Source organism: Theobroma umbraticum, unplaced genomic scaffold (genome assembly GCF_002168275.2).
Source record: "Theobroma umbraticum cultivar Fairchild unplaced genomic scaffold, ASM216827v3 scaffold_56.0, whole genome shotgun sequence".
NCBI classification, from domain to species: domain Eukaryota; kingdom Viridiplantae; phylum Streptophyta; class Magnoliopsida; order Malvales; family Malvaceae; genus Theobroma; species Theobroma umbraticum.
Window position 1 is genome coordinate 9,841,772 of NW_018397256.1, and position 17,875 is coordinate 9,859,646.

Genomic DNA, 17,875 nt, shown 5'->3' on the forward strand with positions numbered 1-17,875 from the left:
TATTAGTAGGGCTAATGATTCCTTTGGTTGGTTGCATCTAACATGTTGGAAGTTGACTTGACCATTGGATCTTATCAATAATTTAGATGTAAATTAAAAAAAAAATAGAAAGGGCAAAAAGCCATGGATCCTTTTCCCAGTGTTAAATTCATATTTATTTCCATTTCCAGTGCTAATGCTCAATCAATAGCCCATAGAATTCATTTCATTGACTGAGTTTCTTGCTTTCACTCAACTAATCCCTTTGTGTCTCTATCTGACCAAAATATCAAGCACCTTTAAAATGACATTTCCCCCTCTAATTCTTTAGTAATAATATGGCAAAAAACTGACCTAATGGTTGATGGAATCAATCAATCTTTTTGGACAAATCTCTATATGTACGGCATGTTTTACTTTAACAACCTATTGGGATTTGTTCCTTTTCTTAACTTTTTCTTCGCTGCCAATAAACATGGCACATGTACAATAGGTTAAACAACTTAAATCAATCATCATCTCTCTATACATAAGTAGATATTTGCTATCAAAGTATATACGAAACTTCTTAGTAATGTACACTTTTTCCCTCCAATTTTATTAATTCATTAATTTTTTTAGTAAGATTTATTTTCTTTTTAAATCATCCTGACATACTCAATTAGGTTAATAATTAGTAGTGTTGCATCATCAGACTCTTTAAAATTACGTAGAAATTATCAAACTTTGAACTTGAACCAAATTGCTTGTGTTGGATGGTTTGAGGTCAGTTTCCTTGTTAATGGTTTTGGTGGCGAGCTGTCAATATGAGAATTTTCCAAGTCAAAAATGTCTGTTGTTTTTTTGGTTGGGTTAGTAAGTATAATTTAATTAAGCATGTCATATTATATAGATAACTATGAATGTTCATATAACATGCATGCATAATTGAAATTAATATAACAACCCTTCACCACATGCATGAAACTAAAAGTTGGATGAGAATATACAAGAAGTCGTCAATTTGAATTCTTTTTACCCGCCTAATCCCATGGATCTCTCTAGACCTAGCAAAATTTACCAGCCTTAAACAGTTAAAAAAAATACACTACTACTGGTATAAAACTAATAGTAATTATTTACTGTTCATGACAGCCGTAACCGATTCCCATTATAAATAATCCCCATTCACTCTCCTGCTTCCCTCCCCTCCCCTCATCTCCCTTCCGTCCTCCTCATTCTCAGGAAGTCTCCTACTCCTCATCCAACATCATCCAACTCCGGTCCTCCGTCTCCAGCCAGGTCAACCCATCAGCCCATCTCCCAAAATGGACCGACCCAGATTCGTAATCGACTCCGACGAAGCCGAACAAATGGCTAAACAATCAGGCCAAACGGTGCTCCAACTCCTCCCGTCCTTTGTCAAATCCGCTCAATCCTTAGCCCGCCCGCCAATCTCGAACTTCCACGTGGGAGCAGTCGGACTCGGGTCATGTGGTCAGATCTTCTTCGGAGTCAATCTGGAATTCCCGGGTCTACCCCTCAACCATTCCGTCCACGCCGAGCAATTCCTTATCACCAACCTCTCCCTCAATGCGGAGCCGCGTCTTAAATACCTCGCCGTCTCTGCCGCCCCTTGCGGCCATTGCCGCCAATTCCTCCAAGAGCTCCGTGGCGCCCCCGATGTCAAGCTCCACATAACCTCCTCTGACGACGAAAAAGAAAACAAAACAAACAATAATTATAATGATAAAGACCAAGAATTTACTCCTTTATCTCACTTTTTACCTCACAGGTTCGGCCCTGATGATTTGCTAGAAAAAGACGTCCCTCTTCTCCTCGAGCCTCACCGAAACGGGTTGTCCTTTTGCTCCGATTTATGCAACGGCAAAATCAACGGTGAGGATGATTTAAAATACGCGGCTCTCGATGCGGCGAATGCGTCACACGCGCCTTACAGCAGATGTCCATCTGGGGTGGCGTTGGTGGATGTTGAAGGGAAGATATATAAAGGGTCTTACATGGAATCGGCGGCTTATAATCCGAGCTTGCCGCCGGCTCAGGCGGCGATCGTGGCTTACGTGGCTAGCGGTGGCGGTGGAGGGTATGAGAGGATCGTTGGGGCGGTTTTGGTGGAAAAAGCGGATGCTGTTATTAAACAAGAACACACGGCGAGGTTGCTCTTGCAGTGTATTTCGCCAAAGTGTGAGTTCAAGGTGTTCCATTGTAAAAAGACTTGTTAAAAAAATTTGAGTACTAGGTACAATTTATGTCTATATAAAAATTTGTAATGGTTGAAGCGTAGCCAAAAGAAAGAAGAAAGAAAACTGGGAAGTTCATGGATCCATTGATGAAAAGCAAAAAGATAATGCCTGTTTGATCTTTAGTGCAAGAAAAAGGGAACATGCTTGGTTTAAGAAACCAAGCATGAAATGTAAATCAGCAAGTTAATAAAAGTTTCGCTATTTTCTAATGCTTTCTGATATAAGTCAGCAACTGGGTATGTTTGAATATGCTTTGATTGAATTATTCTCTCCTGCTTTACTTAATTTTTGTCTGAGCTGTTCAATGGACTTAGTTAGGGTGGCTGGAACTGTTTGACAAATGAAAGATGAAAAGCAGGTGGTGCGGCGGCTGTTGCTCAGCTGATGATTTCTTTTAAAAGTTTTGGTTGGTAAAAGGGCATCCAAAAATGAGGCGAACATGAGGTTCCCTTTTCACTTTCTGACCGGATCGATATCACTGTATGGAAATTGGTCCATTTGCAGCTGTAGTTTTTGATTGGTGGGTGGTGGATCCTGCTGCCGTGGAGTCCCAACATTGCTACTTCTTTTGCAACGCATTTACCCATCTCTATATATTTACTGTCAAGGTCTATCCTCATGATCTAAATGTGTTGTCAAAAGGCTTCTTTAATTGTTAAGTCAAACACTTGAACCTTTCTTAATGGCCTCTCAAAGGGCCAGGCTCTGTTCTGGTGCTGCAATTTTTTTCTCACTTTTCCAGCTTGGTAGGATCATGACCGTTTAACTTGCGGATCTGGTTATAAGCTTTTATCATCGGAAAGTGGGATTATAATCTAGGATAGTTTCACTTTCATACAGGCTAATGCCGAGCAGTGACTTGGAGTTGCAGGCAACTTGATATTAGCAATGGTGAAATTGGTGTGATAATGGATCAAATGTAGGCTAAAACAAGGGGAAATTGATAGTTCTTAACCACCTAAAGGTGTCGATTCGCCTGTTTGGCTTTGTCCAATTCTGTGGCTTTTAATGAAGGGAAAAAAAAGTAGAGAAAGTACAAAATGGAGAACAATAGATTGAGGATCCACAAAAGAAAGGCAGAGCCAACAAGAAGGAAACAAAAAGAGCATTAAAGTTTGCCTTCGAAGTTCTCTGCACAGCTTTTCTCCTTTATTATCTCCTTGCTAGATTTCATATTGCTGCCAGGCAAGTGCCAGCCAGCCTACAGTGAATTTGATATGCCTTTTGCAGGGAAATTAATAGATATTCATCATGTTAGATGCCCAAACTAAACTGGTAAACTTTTTGTCATTTGGAGCTGATTCTGGGAATTAAAACTTGTCATAATCTCCAAATTTGTAAAAGATCAGATCGATGTATTTCTTTTTAGTAACCAAATTTACTGTTAACATACAATAGTACAATCGAAACAAACTATGCTAGAAGGCCAGAGTCTCCTACATACGGCCCTGTACCAGATGAAGAACTGATCCCAACCTGGTTCAAGTGTTAAAGATCCCATATGCCAATTATTTTGCTCCAGCCGATTATGGCACAAGGTTGCAACTTGCAATTTCCTTCTGAATTTAGGTATCAAAGACTTCATCTAAGTGCAGTGGATGTCGAAAGATGGTCAAAATGGTAGTCTAAAGCAGCTCCTATTTCGACAGCAACTCAATTTCTGTTTAACCAGTGCCATTCCTCCCATTAACAATCTGTATCCTAAAAAAATTTTAAACTGTTGGTCATTGTCAACATCAATCTAAAACATATGAAGCTATAAATGACTGTAACCTTGTCCAAGTTTATCTTTAATCCTGACGTAGTTTGTGATGGCTGCATTGGGATAGGAAGGCTGATCAATCGAGTGACAGTAGATGAAAGAGAGATTATCTTTTTATGAATCTCACTCTTGGCACCCTTAATGAAAGAGCAATCACTTTTTTGGCTGAATATAAACTTGAATAGTTACTTTATTAAGGACTTATCCGACATGAAAGTGATTGATTTTGATAATCAACCCAACTTGGTTAATCGGTTTCCCTTCAGCCCTTCAAAGCTTCGAATGTTAAATGAAAATCACTGAATTGCATGCAACAGACTTTCTCTTAGAGAAGAACACATTATATGTAGTATAGTCTATACACACAAAACTTAAAACAGCAAAGAATCTCTTACTTCCCTAATTCATATATTCTAAATTGAACAACATCATCCCAAGCATTCAAGAGAACACTAAGAAACAGAATAAGAAGAGGAGGCTGCATTCTTTAATGGCAGAGGCACCGCTTCTTCTGCACGGCGCATCAAAACTGGCGATCTATTCACTTCTTCGTCATCCACAAAGAACAAATCAACAGTACTTCTGAATACTCCATGGACCAAAACAACGGCTAATCCAACAGAAAGGCCAATTATGATATTGTCTGTCACATCTGTTAGGAAAAGCATGGCAATCGTAACCAACAACAGACCAGTCATCACTATGCGATCATCAATCACAAAGCCCTTTATTGATACGGGGTCGTCTCGTAAAAAATAAAGGAACAACCATGCGACCATCATGATAATGAGGACAATTAGTGAGATAGGGTGCCAGAGCAAGGTGAGGAAGAGAAGAAACAATATGATGATGGCATAGTTCATCCTAAAAAATGCCGCATTGGTTTGGATTCTTTGTATGGAGTCGTTAAAATTGGAGGGGAGGTTTATAGCTTGGATCTTGACCATCTCTTTCCATTGCCGTCGCCTGCCAAGGCCTGATCGGATCTGTTCTCTTGCACGGGAAATGAAGTTTGATGATGGTGGTGACTCTGCTGGAATAGTTCCATATGTTGTCATTTTCTAATTTGATCTGCACAGAGCTAGTGGCTAATGCCAAGGGGGAGAGAGAGAGAAAGCCAATCCCTACAGAGGAGGAGAAGAACCTGCACTACATAATTTGCTAAACTTGAGGTGAGCTAAACATAACATCTAGGCGGGTTTCATTCTTCATTTTGTGGCTCAAGTTAACACGTATCAGCTAAGCGTTTAGAAAGAGGATAGATCAAGTTGTCTGTAATAAGTTTGAAATCTTGTTTTTTTTTCTTGAAGAGCTGAACAGTATACACAATTGTAAAAGAACCAAAGGAGCAGTTCCACCATCTGATCAGTCTTACAAAAACTGCAGAACATCAAACACCTCTGCAGTGCTTAACTCAATCTTTAGATCCCCAACCAATTCTATACATCCCCCACAAACAGGAGGTTAGCATGACCTTCGTACGTTCATATCCAAAGATTAAGTACATCATGACAATATAAAAGCCTCGTATCCATTGTACACAAAAGTTACCTGCAGCAGCAAGATAAACAAAAAGAACCAGCAAATATATACCCCAGGGCACAACACATATCAACAACCCCAAAAAGGAAGTCAGGACCATTAGCATGGTCCATCCGCAAAATCAAGAAGCATGATAATTGGGCTACCAGAATGCAATCATCTACATAATCAACAAACAAAATAAAAGACGCCATCAGCATGCAACAATTAAATATCATCCACAGCATCATTAAGTGCCCACAAGAAATCTTCCAATCTCAGCACCCCAGCTTTAGCCGGGGAGTCTGCAACACCATTTGCAGACCTAGGAATTTACCTGAATTGCAGGCTTTGAGTTTAGTTTTATAGAGCTCCATCTACCTTAAAATGCCTCTAATTCTCCAAGCTTCAGCGGGCAGATCCTTTGCCCACTTCACTGCATTTTCCAAGTCACTTTCTATAATAACTTCATCGGTACTACACCATCTACAGGCTGCCACCATTTGGAGTGCCTTCCTAATCGCCATAATTTCAGCTGTGTTGGCATCTAGTTTGGATCTTGTTAATTGCCTTTAGGTGGATTGGTGCTGCACAGAAGCAGTGGGTTCCATTCCTAGCCAAAACAAAATATTAAAGGGAACAACCACTTTGCATACCTTGTTCCATGCCAATGAAGAACATCTTAAAGAGCAAGTTCAAGTGACAACATATTACTTTCTTCCAATTACAAATTTGTGAGGAAGCATGCACCATGATGGATAGCGCGCCCCTTTAACCAGAGGCATAAAACATGAATAACAAACACAAGGAAAAGAAAGCCTGAATATCATTTCAAGAATAAGGATATTAGTTAGATGAAAAACAGATAATATATGATTTATGATTTTAAGAAGTGGTCTCTCATCTCACATGGAGATCTGATACTAGAAATAATTAAGAACTAAACAATCTTCTATCTCAACTGGTCATTGACAAACATCATCACCACAGCTTAAAGCTAAACACTACAAAATCTGTAACCTTTATACAGGAACAGAGTAAAATAGAAGGAATGACACAATAGCTCTTAGACCGGATCTTCTGGCTTTCACTGATTAGGTGGCAGGACATCACCTTTGAGCACCTTCCAGGGCCCGCCATAAAATTTTGGCTTCATGAGTGGCACTGCTTCCCCAGGGTGATCTTCCCAGTACTTTTCCTGATCAATAACAAAGATTGCAATTCTTAATAGATCTTTGAAGATTGCAATTCCTAAATGACCATTGATTACAACATGGGTTTCCAAGAGCATTTCCAATATGCTTGGCGACTTAAGTCAGATAATAAATGAAAAGAAAGAAAATATAGAAAACAAGGTGATACAAAAAACAGATTTATTCCTTTTAGTTGTTTGGACTTGAGATAACTGATAACAAGAAAAATGAGATGAAATACAATTATGAAACATTTGCTGCACTCCTCAATCATAAATTTGATGAATATGTTGACTATGTTCAGAGAGTTGAAAACAAAACATAAACGTTTATATGCACTTGATTTGTCTTAAAGGAAAATTCATGACTCTCTTCAATCATCTGTATGAGCCCACTTAAAACTCGAACATAAAAAAAAGGGAGCGTGATTAGATATAAAAGGTTATAGGGATTAGGGAAGTATGAAGAAGATAATTATAAATTTCAAGAAAACAACATATGCAAACTCCTAACAGATTAAGATAGAATGTTATGGCAAAGCTTTATATAGACCAGGATTGATCATTGATTGAGAGCATTTCCATGTAATTCGCTATGGATTTTGAATCACTGAGCTATTAGTAACTTGCTGAAACAATTGCCAAATATCCAAAAGAGGCCTAAACCTAACAATTGAGCCACAGATACTTTAGGAAGAACTTCAAGCCATATCCTATAAGTTTTAACATTTATTTTACAATTTCCTATTGTATTTTCCCGTTTACATATATGAACTCCAAATCCAAGTAAAGAAGGCACTCATTTTTGTGCTTTTCTGCTATCGTTATAAACTCATCCAATCCTTTCAAGTTTTCATCCAAAAAGAAGTAAACTCTTTGGTTTGACTAAAGAGATAGCTACCATAACTATTGGAAAAAAAAAACCCAGGAAAATGGTAGAAAGGAAATACCTTGTAGAGTTGCTCAGTAATGGCGGAGCCAATGACGCCAGTGTAGAAAGCTGCAATATAAATAGTAACGAGAGGCGTAAAAGATTTGGGTCTTCTGTAGGGCTCTAACATGTCCCAAAGAAGCGTTCTTTCCCATTTGGTGTAAACATAGTCTGCATACTTTCTCCAGAGATAGCTCGCCATTTTTTTTTCCCACCTCCACTTTACTTTTCCTCACAGTTCATCTTCATCAGACGTCTGAATCCAGTTGAAGATCGTGTCGAAACCCACTTGCTTCCGGCGGCGCGTGAGCTATAGTGGGTTCTTGTGATAGGGAATTGAGTGCTGAAATACCCAAAATCTCCCCGAAAGTGGAAACTAGCTTCCAAGCCGGTCTATGACTTTCCATTGATACGCTTTTAACAGCATTAAAATTTATAATAGTTTTAGTGTCGTGCTGGAACTTTCTTTTCAGACCGAGTGATAAAATTTAAGATAAAATCACAATTTCTATCTACCTCGAGATCAATCTTACCATCTACCTTGACATGTTTATATCTTCTTTTGTTTGTAATATTAATAAATGCTTAAACATTACACTTAGATCTTATCAAATATTATATCAAAAACTGTAATATCCCCTCATTTATTAATATGAACGTAATTGTTAAGATTTATATAAATTTTAAATCAATCATTGCTAACAACTTAGACCACGTGATTTAAATCTAAAAAATTATTACTTCAATGGAGCTTGAACCTGAATCATTGCAGAAATATTATTAGCAATCAAGGTGCAACAAAATCAATTTGATTTCTAATTGAGTTTCGAGGTTACAAATATCACGGGCAGAATAAGAATGAAAAAAATGCAGCAAGCTAAGAATTTCTATTTAGTATTCTTCTACAGAGAAAAATGACAATATACAGTAATCTTAGATAAGCTCAAGATGGGAGTCCACTTTGGTGTGCAATATACATGGCAATGCACAGGTGTTCACAAGCTTTATAATGAATCCTGTGTTTAAGTTGGCACAGCCGGCTTTTCAATCGGAGCAGATACAGATTCAAGATTCAGGTCTCCAAGTCCCTTAGGTGGACCAACGTTGAAATGCGATTGGCTGTGCATTTGGATAGCATCCTTTATCTTTTGAAACTGCAGATGATATTGGAAAAGCATCAGATGTAGTTAAGGCAGTGAGGTTTAAGCTACTAACAATTTTATATTGAACCTTCTCTGTAAGTGATATAGTTGCATAAGAAAATTGATCACCTATACATGCAAGTTGCAAAGACTAAATATGCACCTAAGAGTCTTTTGATAATGAATCTTCTCGATGTCATGCATCCACTTCATACATTTCTCTTATCAATTTCTCAACAAAAACCACCACCAAAATGGAAAGTGAAAAAACCATTGAACCTCCAACGAGTGTTCCAATCCAGTTATGAAGTGCTGAAAGACATGATTTCTAATGTCAAACTATAGTTGAGCAAGCAAGGTATTCTAGAACCAGAATTTGATGCCTCAACCTTTCCTTCAAGGGGAGTGCATGTTCATACGGTTCTTTTACGACTGAAGTTTTTACTTTATCCATTTCCCAGCAGCCAGATGGAGAACAATTAACTAATCGGATCAACTTATGTCTTAACAAGTGCAAATATATCCAAGGGCTCATAGAGGATAAAAATGCTCACCTTGGCAAGCGAACATGAAAATGATTCCAGTTGTCCATGGGCTCCACGGTAAAAGTGGAAATAAGGAAGCACCTTAACATTCAATCTTTTACACATAGGCTTGTTCTCGTCAAAATTGACTTTTAAGAATAAAATTTCAGGATGTTCTTGCGCTGTCCTGCAGAGCTGCCAGAATCATTTCAAAGCAACATCAGAAAAAATCAACACAGTTCAGAAACAATATCAGCTACTTTACAAAAGATGAAAAAGGTAAAAAGCCTCAGGTACTAAATATTTAAAGAGCACATCTAGCCTGATTTGAGAAATTGCTAGTGGATGACTTCTTGACTGGGTGTAAGCAATGGACTCGATAAAATTTTGCTCTGTCAAGCAAGATGAGTAGGTGGTGCAAGCATCACTTTGATGATTTACATGGAAATGAATTAATATATTTGTCCTAACAAGCAGTAGTTGCTGGAAAAACCATTTGGAAAGCACCCCTCCCCCCACCACACATACACACACTATTCCAGTTATTTAATTTGAAGATCTGTCATTTTTGGCGGATCTCTTACAGTAAAACACTATGAGTTCATCGAAGGCTTTATGCTGCTTAAGGTAACCTTTCCAAATGTATATTTCGTTTTTCAAAGAAAGATTTTCAGTGCCAATATTTCCTGACAAAGGAGGGCCCTTGCTATCCCAGGAGAACAAGGAGAACAAGCATCCACAATATCATGTAGAGCACTTTAACAAATGTCAAAATTTATATAAATAGCCAAGACTAAGTGAAACTCAGCATAAATAAGATCTACTTAGTCGTCCTTGGATTATATAATGTAGTCATTGTTTATCTTTACGATGTATTGACTAACAATAATGTTGTATTCAATTGAGAAATACTTAAAGGTTCTCCAATGCAGAAATCATACATAACTAAACAAGGGCATAATTTTGCCAACACAAAAAGTTGATTTTGAGCTTGGAAATATCATGGAAACATGAAATACTGGTCAAGAAACACACGAGTTACCTTGGGAAATAAAGCTCTGCAAGAAGCACACCAAGTTCCATAAAATTCAACAATAACTAATCGATCTCCAGCTTCACTTAAGGCACTCAAAAATTCTTCAGTAGAATGAATGTCAAGCATATTTGGTCCGGCATTCTTTTCCCACCATTTTGGCTGGTTCGTTTTGGTGATAGTTGCATGCACCTGCAACAAAAGAACTTGGTTAATGGATCTCAATCTCATATATAAGACCTAATCAATAGTTTCTGCTAATAGTATTGGGAAATTGAGGTAAAGTGCATTGCAGGAAAACATTTCATACTCAATTAACAATAAGGCTGACACAAATGGCCCAAGTAACATGATTCAATTTCATGCAATTTATAATAACAATTAATAAGTGAGAATGCTGTCAACCGTAAGTGATGATAAGAAGTCCAAATCAAGTGTAGCTGTCTAGCAATATTGCAAGCTCTGAGACACAAGATTTCAGCATGTAATTTTGGAATAAGTGGGGCAATATACTATCAAGAATTCAACATGCTTAACCCCAATAAAGGTAGCTATTGATTCTTGCTACCCAGTTAATCCAGCAGAAAATATCATCATCCCAAAACTTATATTCTTGTAAAGGAAGAACTGTCAAATAGTAATAAAATTACACAGGAATGATGAAAAGAATTTAGAAAATTCCCAACTAAGTTACCCACAAAAACCTGGTGTACGAGCAACAAGTGGATGATAAATCCTTAAGTAAATCTTAAGCACGCCTATAAGAAACCTGGTAAGCTAAAGGAGGGAGTTTAAAATTTTGTCAGAAACTGTGCTCGCAATATTTCTCTGCGGTTTCATGGCTTTATAAGAATGAAAAGGCAATATGCAAACCATGTAGATAGACAAAACTCAACTTCTTGACCCAGTCGAGACTAGATTCAAACAAATCATGTAAGAAAGTGAAGGAACTCCTGACACAAGCCCTAAGATGAAAATTGTAGTCAGAGGGCTAGAGAGTTTGTAAATCTATTGCTATAATAGGCAATGAAAGTCATTAAACTAGCAAAAAGTCATTAAACTGAAAAGAGCAGGGTATTCTCAAGCAAGAAAATGTAAATAAAATAAGCTCCTACCCCAAATTAAAATTCTATGGCCAATAATAGATTTAAAACAAACAGGTTCTCATAGTAAAAATGCAAAATTCAAATGAAACTGAGCATCATCCTCCTAATTTTCGCACTAAACTGCATAAACAAACAAATTAAACAAAAGGGTCCTCATAATTTGACTAATGAGTGGAAATAAAATTTAAAAAAAAAAAAAAGAACAAAAGGCACAGCTCCATTACCTTGAAAGACAGCAATTGCTTTCTCGAAGTCAAAGGAAGGCGAGAAAGGCCGGCAACGGAAGAAGAAGACAAAGGAAGAGAACAACTTTTCCTATCTAAATTAAAATTGGGTGGCAGACCCGGTTGTCGAGAGTTCAAGGTGGATGCAAAGGAGGTAAGCAACGAAGAAGAAGAAGAATGAAACGATGATGCTGATAATCTAACCACATCTGCCATCTAGCCTAGAGATTCTTACGATTGAAAGAAAGAAGAGAGAGACTGAGAAAGAAAGAAAGAAAGAACTGATATGTAAGTTATGTAAGTTATGCAAGCAGTTTTTATTTTTGGGGCCAAGAAGTTATGTAAGTAGTTAAATATGATACCTTGGCATATAATTATATAGGTGAAAAGGGCAAATAAGGGTTGGTGTACAGACAGAGAAGGTTAAACTGTCATACACGAAAAGGCAAAGAGAAAGACACCCTCTGTCTGTTGTTAGTTTCTGCTCTGTATGTTTAAGTTTATGGGAAAGAAATGTGAACTTTGAACAAACATCGTACGATGAAGATGCTTCCACATGTACTCTAGTTACAGTTACTTGGTAATTTCGTTGGTTTTGGCTTCCTTCAGAATCTTTGATCGGTCGGCCGGTTAACCCAACTCCCACTTGAGTTATTTTTAATTTAAAAAGAGAAATTAAGCTAAAGGTTCTCGACAATTGGTATTTCTCTTCATCCTAGTCCGACCAATATTTAGTTCAAAGTACTAACTGCAATTTGTGGAAGGAGAACAAGAACTTTCAAGGTTTTAAAGGGCAATGGTAGAATGGAATTTCAGACTGAACGAACAGAAACTGCCAAGGGATGCCCGTCCAACCTATCAAATTTGATGAGGTAAAGTTGTTTCTTTCTCCTTCAGAAACCTCCAAAGTTGCATTTGAGAAAAGAAGGAAAAGTAATAAACCAACAACGTTTCCAATTTTACTCTCTCTTAAACCTGAAATGGACATATCCAAAAATATCCAGGTCGCATCCTTCGACGAAATTAGTGTGTAACTTGCAAAAACGCGTGGAGCACTACTTTTCTAAGGAAGATTCCGGAAAGATTCACATTTTGTGAGGTTGGATTTCATTTCAGAATCTCAATAATTATTTTATTAAAAAAAACGTGACAAAATAAAATATATGGTCTGGGTTTTTACTCTCGTAGGTGCTGGTGGATGGCGGGACTCGGAAGTTTGTGTAAACCGGTCAACAACTTCAGCTTTGCTGGAAAGTAGGTATCTGTCGATTCGTGTCGAATTTTGCCTGTTTAGTGTAAAAAAGGTTTACATGGTAATGAAAAAACCAAGAAAACATCACACAACTAAGCAGCTATTTGTCTTCTTTGTTAAAAAATAGCATATTTTATAAAATTTAAATATTTTACATTATTAAGATATATGAAAAGTAAATATTTTATATTTAACAATACATTATGAGTTTATTGTAAGTAAAAAAAATAAAATGGGTTTGCGTGCACATAAGATTAAACATGATTTTAAGAAATTTTAGATTTTTCTTTGTGTATGACTGCACGTGAATATACACATGTATTGTACTCAAGTGAATTTTTATATCTTGGTATTACCTGACAAGTTGATCAGGTTTTTTTTCTAATTTCTTGAGTTTTATTCTCAACTTTTGGTTCCCTACGCGCGAATATACATGTGCGTTGTGTTTAAGTGAATTTTTATACCTTGACATTACCTGACAAGCTGATCAGGTTTTTCTCTAATTTCTTGAGTCTTTTTATCAACTCTTGGTTCAATGTTCACCTTATTTGGTACAACGCTCACCTCACTCTATGTCTATAAATACAACCTCACACTTTCACTCTCAACACACATCAAAGCTTTTCATCTTCTAAGTTTTCACCTGCGAATAAACACATGGGTTGTGCTCAAGTGAATTTTTGTACCTTGGTATTACCTAACAAGCTGATCAGGTTTTTCTCTAACTTCTTGAGTTTGTTTCTCAACTCTTGGTTCCCTGAGCATGACTATACACATCGACTGTGTTCAAGTGAATTTTTGTACTTTGGCATTACCTGATAAGCTAATTAAGTTTTTCTCTAACTTCTTGAGTCTTTTTCTCAACTCTTGGTTCAATGTTTACTTTATTTGATGTAGCGCTTACCTCAGTCCATATCTATAAATACAACCTCATACCTTCACTTTCAACACACACCAAAGCCTTTCATCTTCTAAACATTTTTTGCTATCAAACTTCCTGAATGTTTTTCTCAACTCTCTAATCTGGTTTAATGTTCACCTTATTTGGTGCAACATTCACCTCACTCGCCTACAAATGCAACCTCACACCTTCACTCTCAACACACACCAAAGCCTTTCATCGTCTAAGCTTTCTTTTTGGTACATTGGTATTACCTGACAAGCTGATCAGGTTTTTCTCTAACTTTGACAAACTGATTAGGTTTTTCTCAAACTTCTTGAGTTTTTTTGTAAACTCTTGGTTCAACGTTCACCTTATTTGGTGCAATATTCACTTCACTCTATATTTATAAATATAGCCTCACACCTTCATTTTTAACACACACCAAAACCTTTCATTTTCTAAGCTTTCTTTGCTCTTTAACTTTATGAGTCTTTTTTCTTAACTCCCTAATTTAATTCAACGTTCACCTCACTCCATACTTATAAATATAGCCTCACACCTTCATTCTCAACACACACAAAAGCCTTTCATCTTCTAAGCTTTCTTTGCTTATCTTTTTCGCCTCCTTTTTTTGATAGCTGGATTCTTTCTCTGTTTTTGCTGTTCTTCTCATCTCTTAATAATTTGTGCAAATTACTAAGTAAGGGTTTATTGAATCCTATAAGATAACTGCTATAGTCTTTTTACATCGAGTTTCATACTCTGAAGGAGCGAAAATTATCCTTAAGACAGTGATACCACGTCTTAGACTTCTTTTTACTGTTTTTACTTATTTTATTTTATATTCCTTATTTCTCGTAATCTTTTTTGACATTCTTCACCTGTGATTTTGGACCACCAGTACAGAGGCATAGGTGGCTTTCCAACGGTCTGCAACCTCATTTCATTCTTCATCCTCTGCTTGGCTTTCAGGGTGCTTTAAACATCCCAATATCTGTTTCAGAGATCCCAGTGTGGTTTTAAGCAATGCATTCTTTGATCTCAAATTCTATAGAACAGAAACTCATTTGATGTACTGCGTAGAAGAGAGTTTGGGAGAGAGAATTGGCATTCAAATGTAACCTTTTGTTTGTATAAGTACACATATATGAAATAGTTATCCTCAAATTGGTCTTATTATATATGTTAAGCATACACTCATTTTGATCAGATATTATTTTGTTCTTTTCTTATGTGTTTTGGTTATTTGCTTTTGTTTTATAGTAACTTCCAAGAAGACCCTACATAAATTTGACTTGAAGCAACCCTAAACTCTAAACCCTAAACCTACTCCTCATCATTGCTTTAAATCCAAGTGTTAATGTCTTCGTGACGTGGGAAACAAATATTGTTTTACGATGAAATTAGAGGAAAGTTGTGCACAGATCATAACTCTTCCTCCATGTTTACAATTATAATTGGTTTCCATATGAGCATAGATCATAACTCTCCAGAGTGTTTATAAGTAAACCATTCCACTTACGCATCCTGGATTCGTGGGTAAACAATGACCATGCAAAGAGAAACACTGATCAAAAACCATTATGCATAGCCCAAGTGCATTACAAACGAATCAATGATTCCAACCTTTGCCATTGAAAAATCCTAAGAATAGACCCAATGTGGACAACTTCCATGTCAGAATGTGTACTCCTAAATTGCAAAAATACCAAGTGGGTCAAGAAGCAAGTCATAAAAACATTTGGCCTTAACCTGAGAATAAACTGCGTAGGGTAACAGAGAAGAGATTATAATCTGTTTCGCTACAAGCATCTCATGATTCAATTTATATCAAAAACCAAACTGGTAGATGCAAGTAAGAATAATATCAAAAGTCAAGAAGCCTGACACTTTATATCCAGGCAAGAGAACAATTAACTAAGATGCAGCTAGCATGATACGATATTAACAAGCATTTCACCAGCAATACAGCACAGCTTTCTTCCACACAACTAAATTCATCGTCAAAGCAACATATGACATGCAGAGACAGAACAGAAATTGAACCCTTTCAACAAGTAGCTTAAAGATTGTTTGTTCTAAATTTAATTGTGTATTCCAAGATTCAAGGTAAGCGCTTTAAAAAGACAACTTAAGTGAGCAACTTAGGCTTTTGTCTAAGCAGGAAATAGAAGCAGAGAGGACAATCCTAGAACCTTGTACTTTTCCCCGATGTACTTTCACTCTGTCTTAAAAATATCATAAAAGCACTGCATAGGATTACGGATTGATTTTCAAATGATAAGGTGCAGCTCAGATACATGAAAAGTTGGAGCAATTGAGGAGAAGAGATACAACAATGCATTATCTCAACAATCTCAAGAGATCCCAAGTTTACTAATAGCCTTAACTTACTGCACAGTCTCACCGTTTTTGTACCCTCAAACATCTGCCTAGATGAACTGATGATCATGTGGCTTTGCAATAGTCATCCTGCCCACTTTTACCCCTTGCTTCAGCAGATAGATCCTTAACATGTTTAGGGAACAATTATTATTGGCTAGGCAAAAGCATAGACGCAGGAAATGATGATGACCCATTATTTGGAGCACCTGGTATATTGAGAATTGAAGTAACCAAGTTATATATCTGAACATTCTCAAAAGATGGCACCTTCTTCCCCCTCGCAAATTGAGGACCATGACCAATAAAAATGGTCCTCATGGAGAAAACTGCATTGTCATACCCATGTGATCCTCCACACTCTTTTCTCCCAGTTCTCTTCTGCTCTACCTTAAAACTCTCCTCAATCAGCCCTATTATTGGAGGAATTCGGTCACTTGCTGCATAATGTAGCCGACTAGGTAGCTCCTCCTTAAGATAAACCTTCAAAAATTTTCCATTCTCAACTTTCCCAGACTCCAATCCGTCTGTCATCTTTGCAACAATATCCGATGGTGCATAACCGGGAGGTGGACGAATAGCAAGCAATGGACTATAAGATTGAACCCATTCCTTCGGAATTTCAATCCAAGGGGCCAAATCATCAAGAAAAATCAACTTTTTATCACATGTACCAACCATCCCATGATCTCCAACCATGATTATAGTAACATCCTCAAAAACCCCTCTTTTTTCTAAACCATCAATCAACCTCCCAATCATACGGTCAATTCTGGCAACAGCCTCAGTAATCTCCGGATCATCAGGTCCAACTTGGTGACCCTGATGATCGGGATCCTCAAAATACAATGTCATAAACGCAGGAATCTCACTACTAGGCAGATCAAAATAACTTAAAACGGTATCAACTCTGTCCTCAAATGGAACAGAACCATTATAATCCATACAGAACTTTTCAGGGCAATTCCAAGAACCTTTCTTTACCTCACTTCCAGGCCAGAAATAAGTAGCAGCCTTTAACCCATGATTGACCACGGTCTCCCAGAGTGGTTCACCTAACCACCATTTAGGTTCGTGACTTGCCATAGTGAAAACCTCACCAGTGTTAGGATCCACAAAATAATTATTTATAATACCATGGCAAGCAGGATAAAGGCCAGTAACGATGGAGTAATGATTAGGAAAAGTAAGAGTAGGGAAAACAGGAATCAAACCCATCTCAGCTTCCGTCCCATTAGCAATCAAACGGTGGATGTTTGGCGTTGGAGTCTTATATTGGTACCCAAATCGAAACCCATCAGAGGAAATCAAGAGAACCACTGGTTTTTCCAGTTTCTTCAGAGGGCGAGACAAGTTGTGAACTGTACCTGAAGAGGAAGATGATGAAGAGGGAGAAGAGTAAAAGAGGAAAGCAAAGGCAAAGGCAGCAGAAAGCGCAACGCAAGTTAGGAGTATTAAAGCAATAAAGACGATGGTGGTAATGGGCTTTGAATGATATTCTTTAGCTTTAGGGTCTAAAGAAGAATCAGTGTTGAAAGAAAGGAGAGCTGTGGATTGGCTTGAAGGGTCTTCTTCTTGGGTGGGGATTGGTATTGGCTTTGTTTGACTCAATGAATCAGAACTCGTCATTTCTTTCTTCTTCCTTTTCTACAGTTTCTGTGAATTCGAGGCCTCAGAGACAGAGAAAAGAGAGATCAAAAA

General features: G+C 37.4%; 5 protein-coding genes across 5 annotated transcripts; 1 reads left to right on the forward strand and 4 right to left on the reverse strand.

The window, feature by feature from the left end:
• Positions 1–1,153: 1,153 nt before the first annotated feature.
• LOC110411592 (cytidine deaminase 1-like) lies at positions 1,154–2,446 on the forward strand. The gene has a single exon (XM_021421821.2). The coding sequence runs from the start codon at positions 1,287–1,289 to the stop codon at positions 2,199–2,201; it is 915 nt and encodes a 304-aa protein (XP_021277496.1). The 5' UTR covers positions 1,154–1,286; the 3' UTR covers positions 2,202–2,446.
• Positions 2,447–4,436: 1,990 nt separating this feature from the next.
• PRA1.C (prenylated RAB acceptor 1.C) lies at positions 4,437–5,789 on the reverse strand. The gene has a single exon (XM_021421822.1). It carries the CDS (start codon positions 5,040–5,042, stop codon positions 4,437–4,439), a length of 606 nt encoding a protein of 201 aa, XP_021277497.1. The 5' UTR covers positions 5,043–5,789.
• Positions 5,790–6,355: 566 nt separating this feature from the next.
• Positions 6,356–8,041, reverse strand: EMB2752 (embryo defective 2752). The gene is made up of 2 exons (XM_021421283.2): positions 7,648–8,041; positions 6,356–6,703 (listed from the first exon to the last, which is right to left on the reverse strand). Exons 1-2 carry the CDS (start codon positions 7,828–7,830, stop codon positions 6,593–6,595), a joined length of 294 nt encoding a protein of 97 aa, XP_021276958.1. The 5' UTR covers positions 7,831–8,041; the 3' UTR covers positions 6,356–6,592.
• A 380-nt stretch (positions 8,042–8,421) lies between these two features.
• On the reverse strand, positions 8,422–12,383 carry ACHT2 (atypical CYS HIS rich thioredoxin 2). The gene is made up of 4 exons (XM_021421280.2): positions 11,658–12,383; positions 10,337–10,519; positions 9,325–9,489; positions 8,422–8,782 (listed from the first exon to the last, which is right to left on the reverse strand). The coding sequence occupies exons 1-4, from the start codon at positions 11,871–11,873 to the stop codon at positions 8,651–8,653; spliced, it is 696 nt and encodes a 231-aa protein (XP_021276955.1). The 5' UTR covers positions 11,874–12,383; the 3' UTR covers positions 8,422–8,650.
• A 3,276-nt stretch (positions 12,384–15,659) lies between these two features.
• On the reverse strand, positions 15,660–17,815 carry LOC110410432 (Alkaline-phosphatase-like family protein). The gene has a single exon (XM_021420105.2). It carries the CDS (start codon positions 17,801–17,803, stop codon positions 16,325–16,327), a length of 1,479 nt encoding a protein of 492 aa, XP_021275780.1. The 5' UTR covers positions 17,804–17,815; the 3' UTR covers positions 15,660–16,324.
• Between the last annotated feature and the right edge of the window lie 60 nt (positions 17,816–17,875).

Coding starts and splice junctions, on each gene's coding strand:
- PRA1.C (XM_021421822.1), bottom strand. CDS start 5,042: ATGACAACATATGGAACTATTCCAGCAGAGTCACCACCATCATCAAAC.
- ACHT2 (XM_021421280.2), bottom strand. CDS start 11,873: ATGGCAGATGTGGTTAGATTATCAGCATCATCGTTTCATTCTTCTTCT. Junction 10,520..11,657: donor AGCAATTGCTGTCTTTCAAG/GTAATGGAGCTG, acceptor CTTTTGTTGCAG/GTGCATGCAACTATCACCAA. Junction 8,783..9,324: donor TTTCATGTTCGCTTGCCAAG/GTGAGCATTTTT, acceptor TATCATCTGCAG/TTTCAAAAGATAAAGGATGC.
- LOC110411592 (XM_021421821.2), top strand. CDS start 1,287: ATGGACCGACCCAGATTCGTAATCGACTCCGACGAAGCCGAACAAATG.
- LOC110410432 (XM_021420105.2), bottom strand. CDS start 17,803: ATGACGAGTTCTGATTCATTGAGTCAAACAAAGCCAATACCAATCCCC.
- EMB2752 (XM_021421283.2), bottom strand. CDS start 7,830: ATGGCGAGCTATCTCTGGAGAAAGTATGCAGACTATGTTTACACCAAA. Junction 6,704..7,647: donor TTACTGAGCAACTCTACAAG/GTATTTCCTTTC, acceptor GTTATTGATCAG/GAAAAGTACTGGGAAGATCA.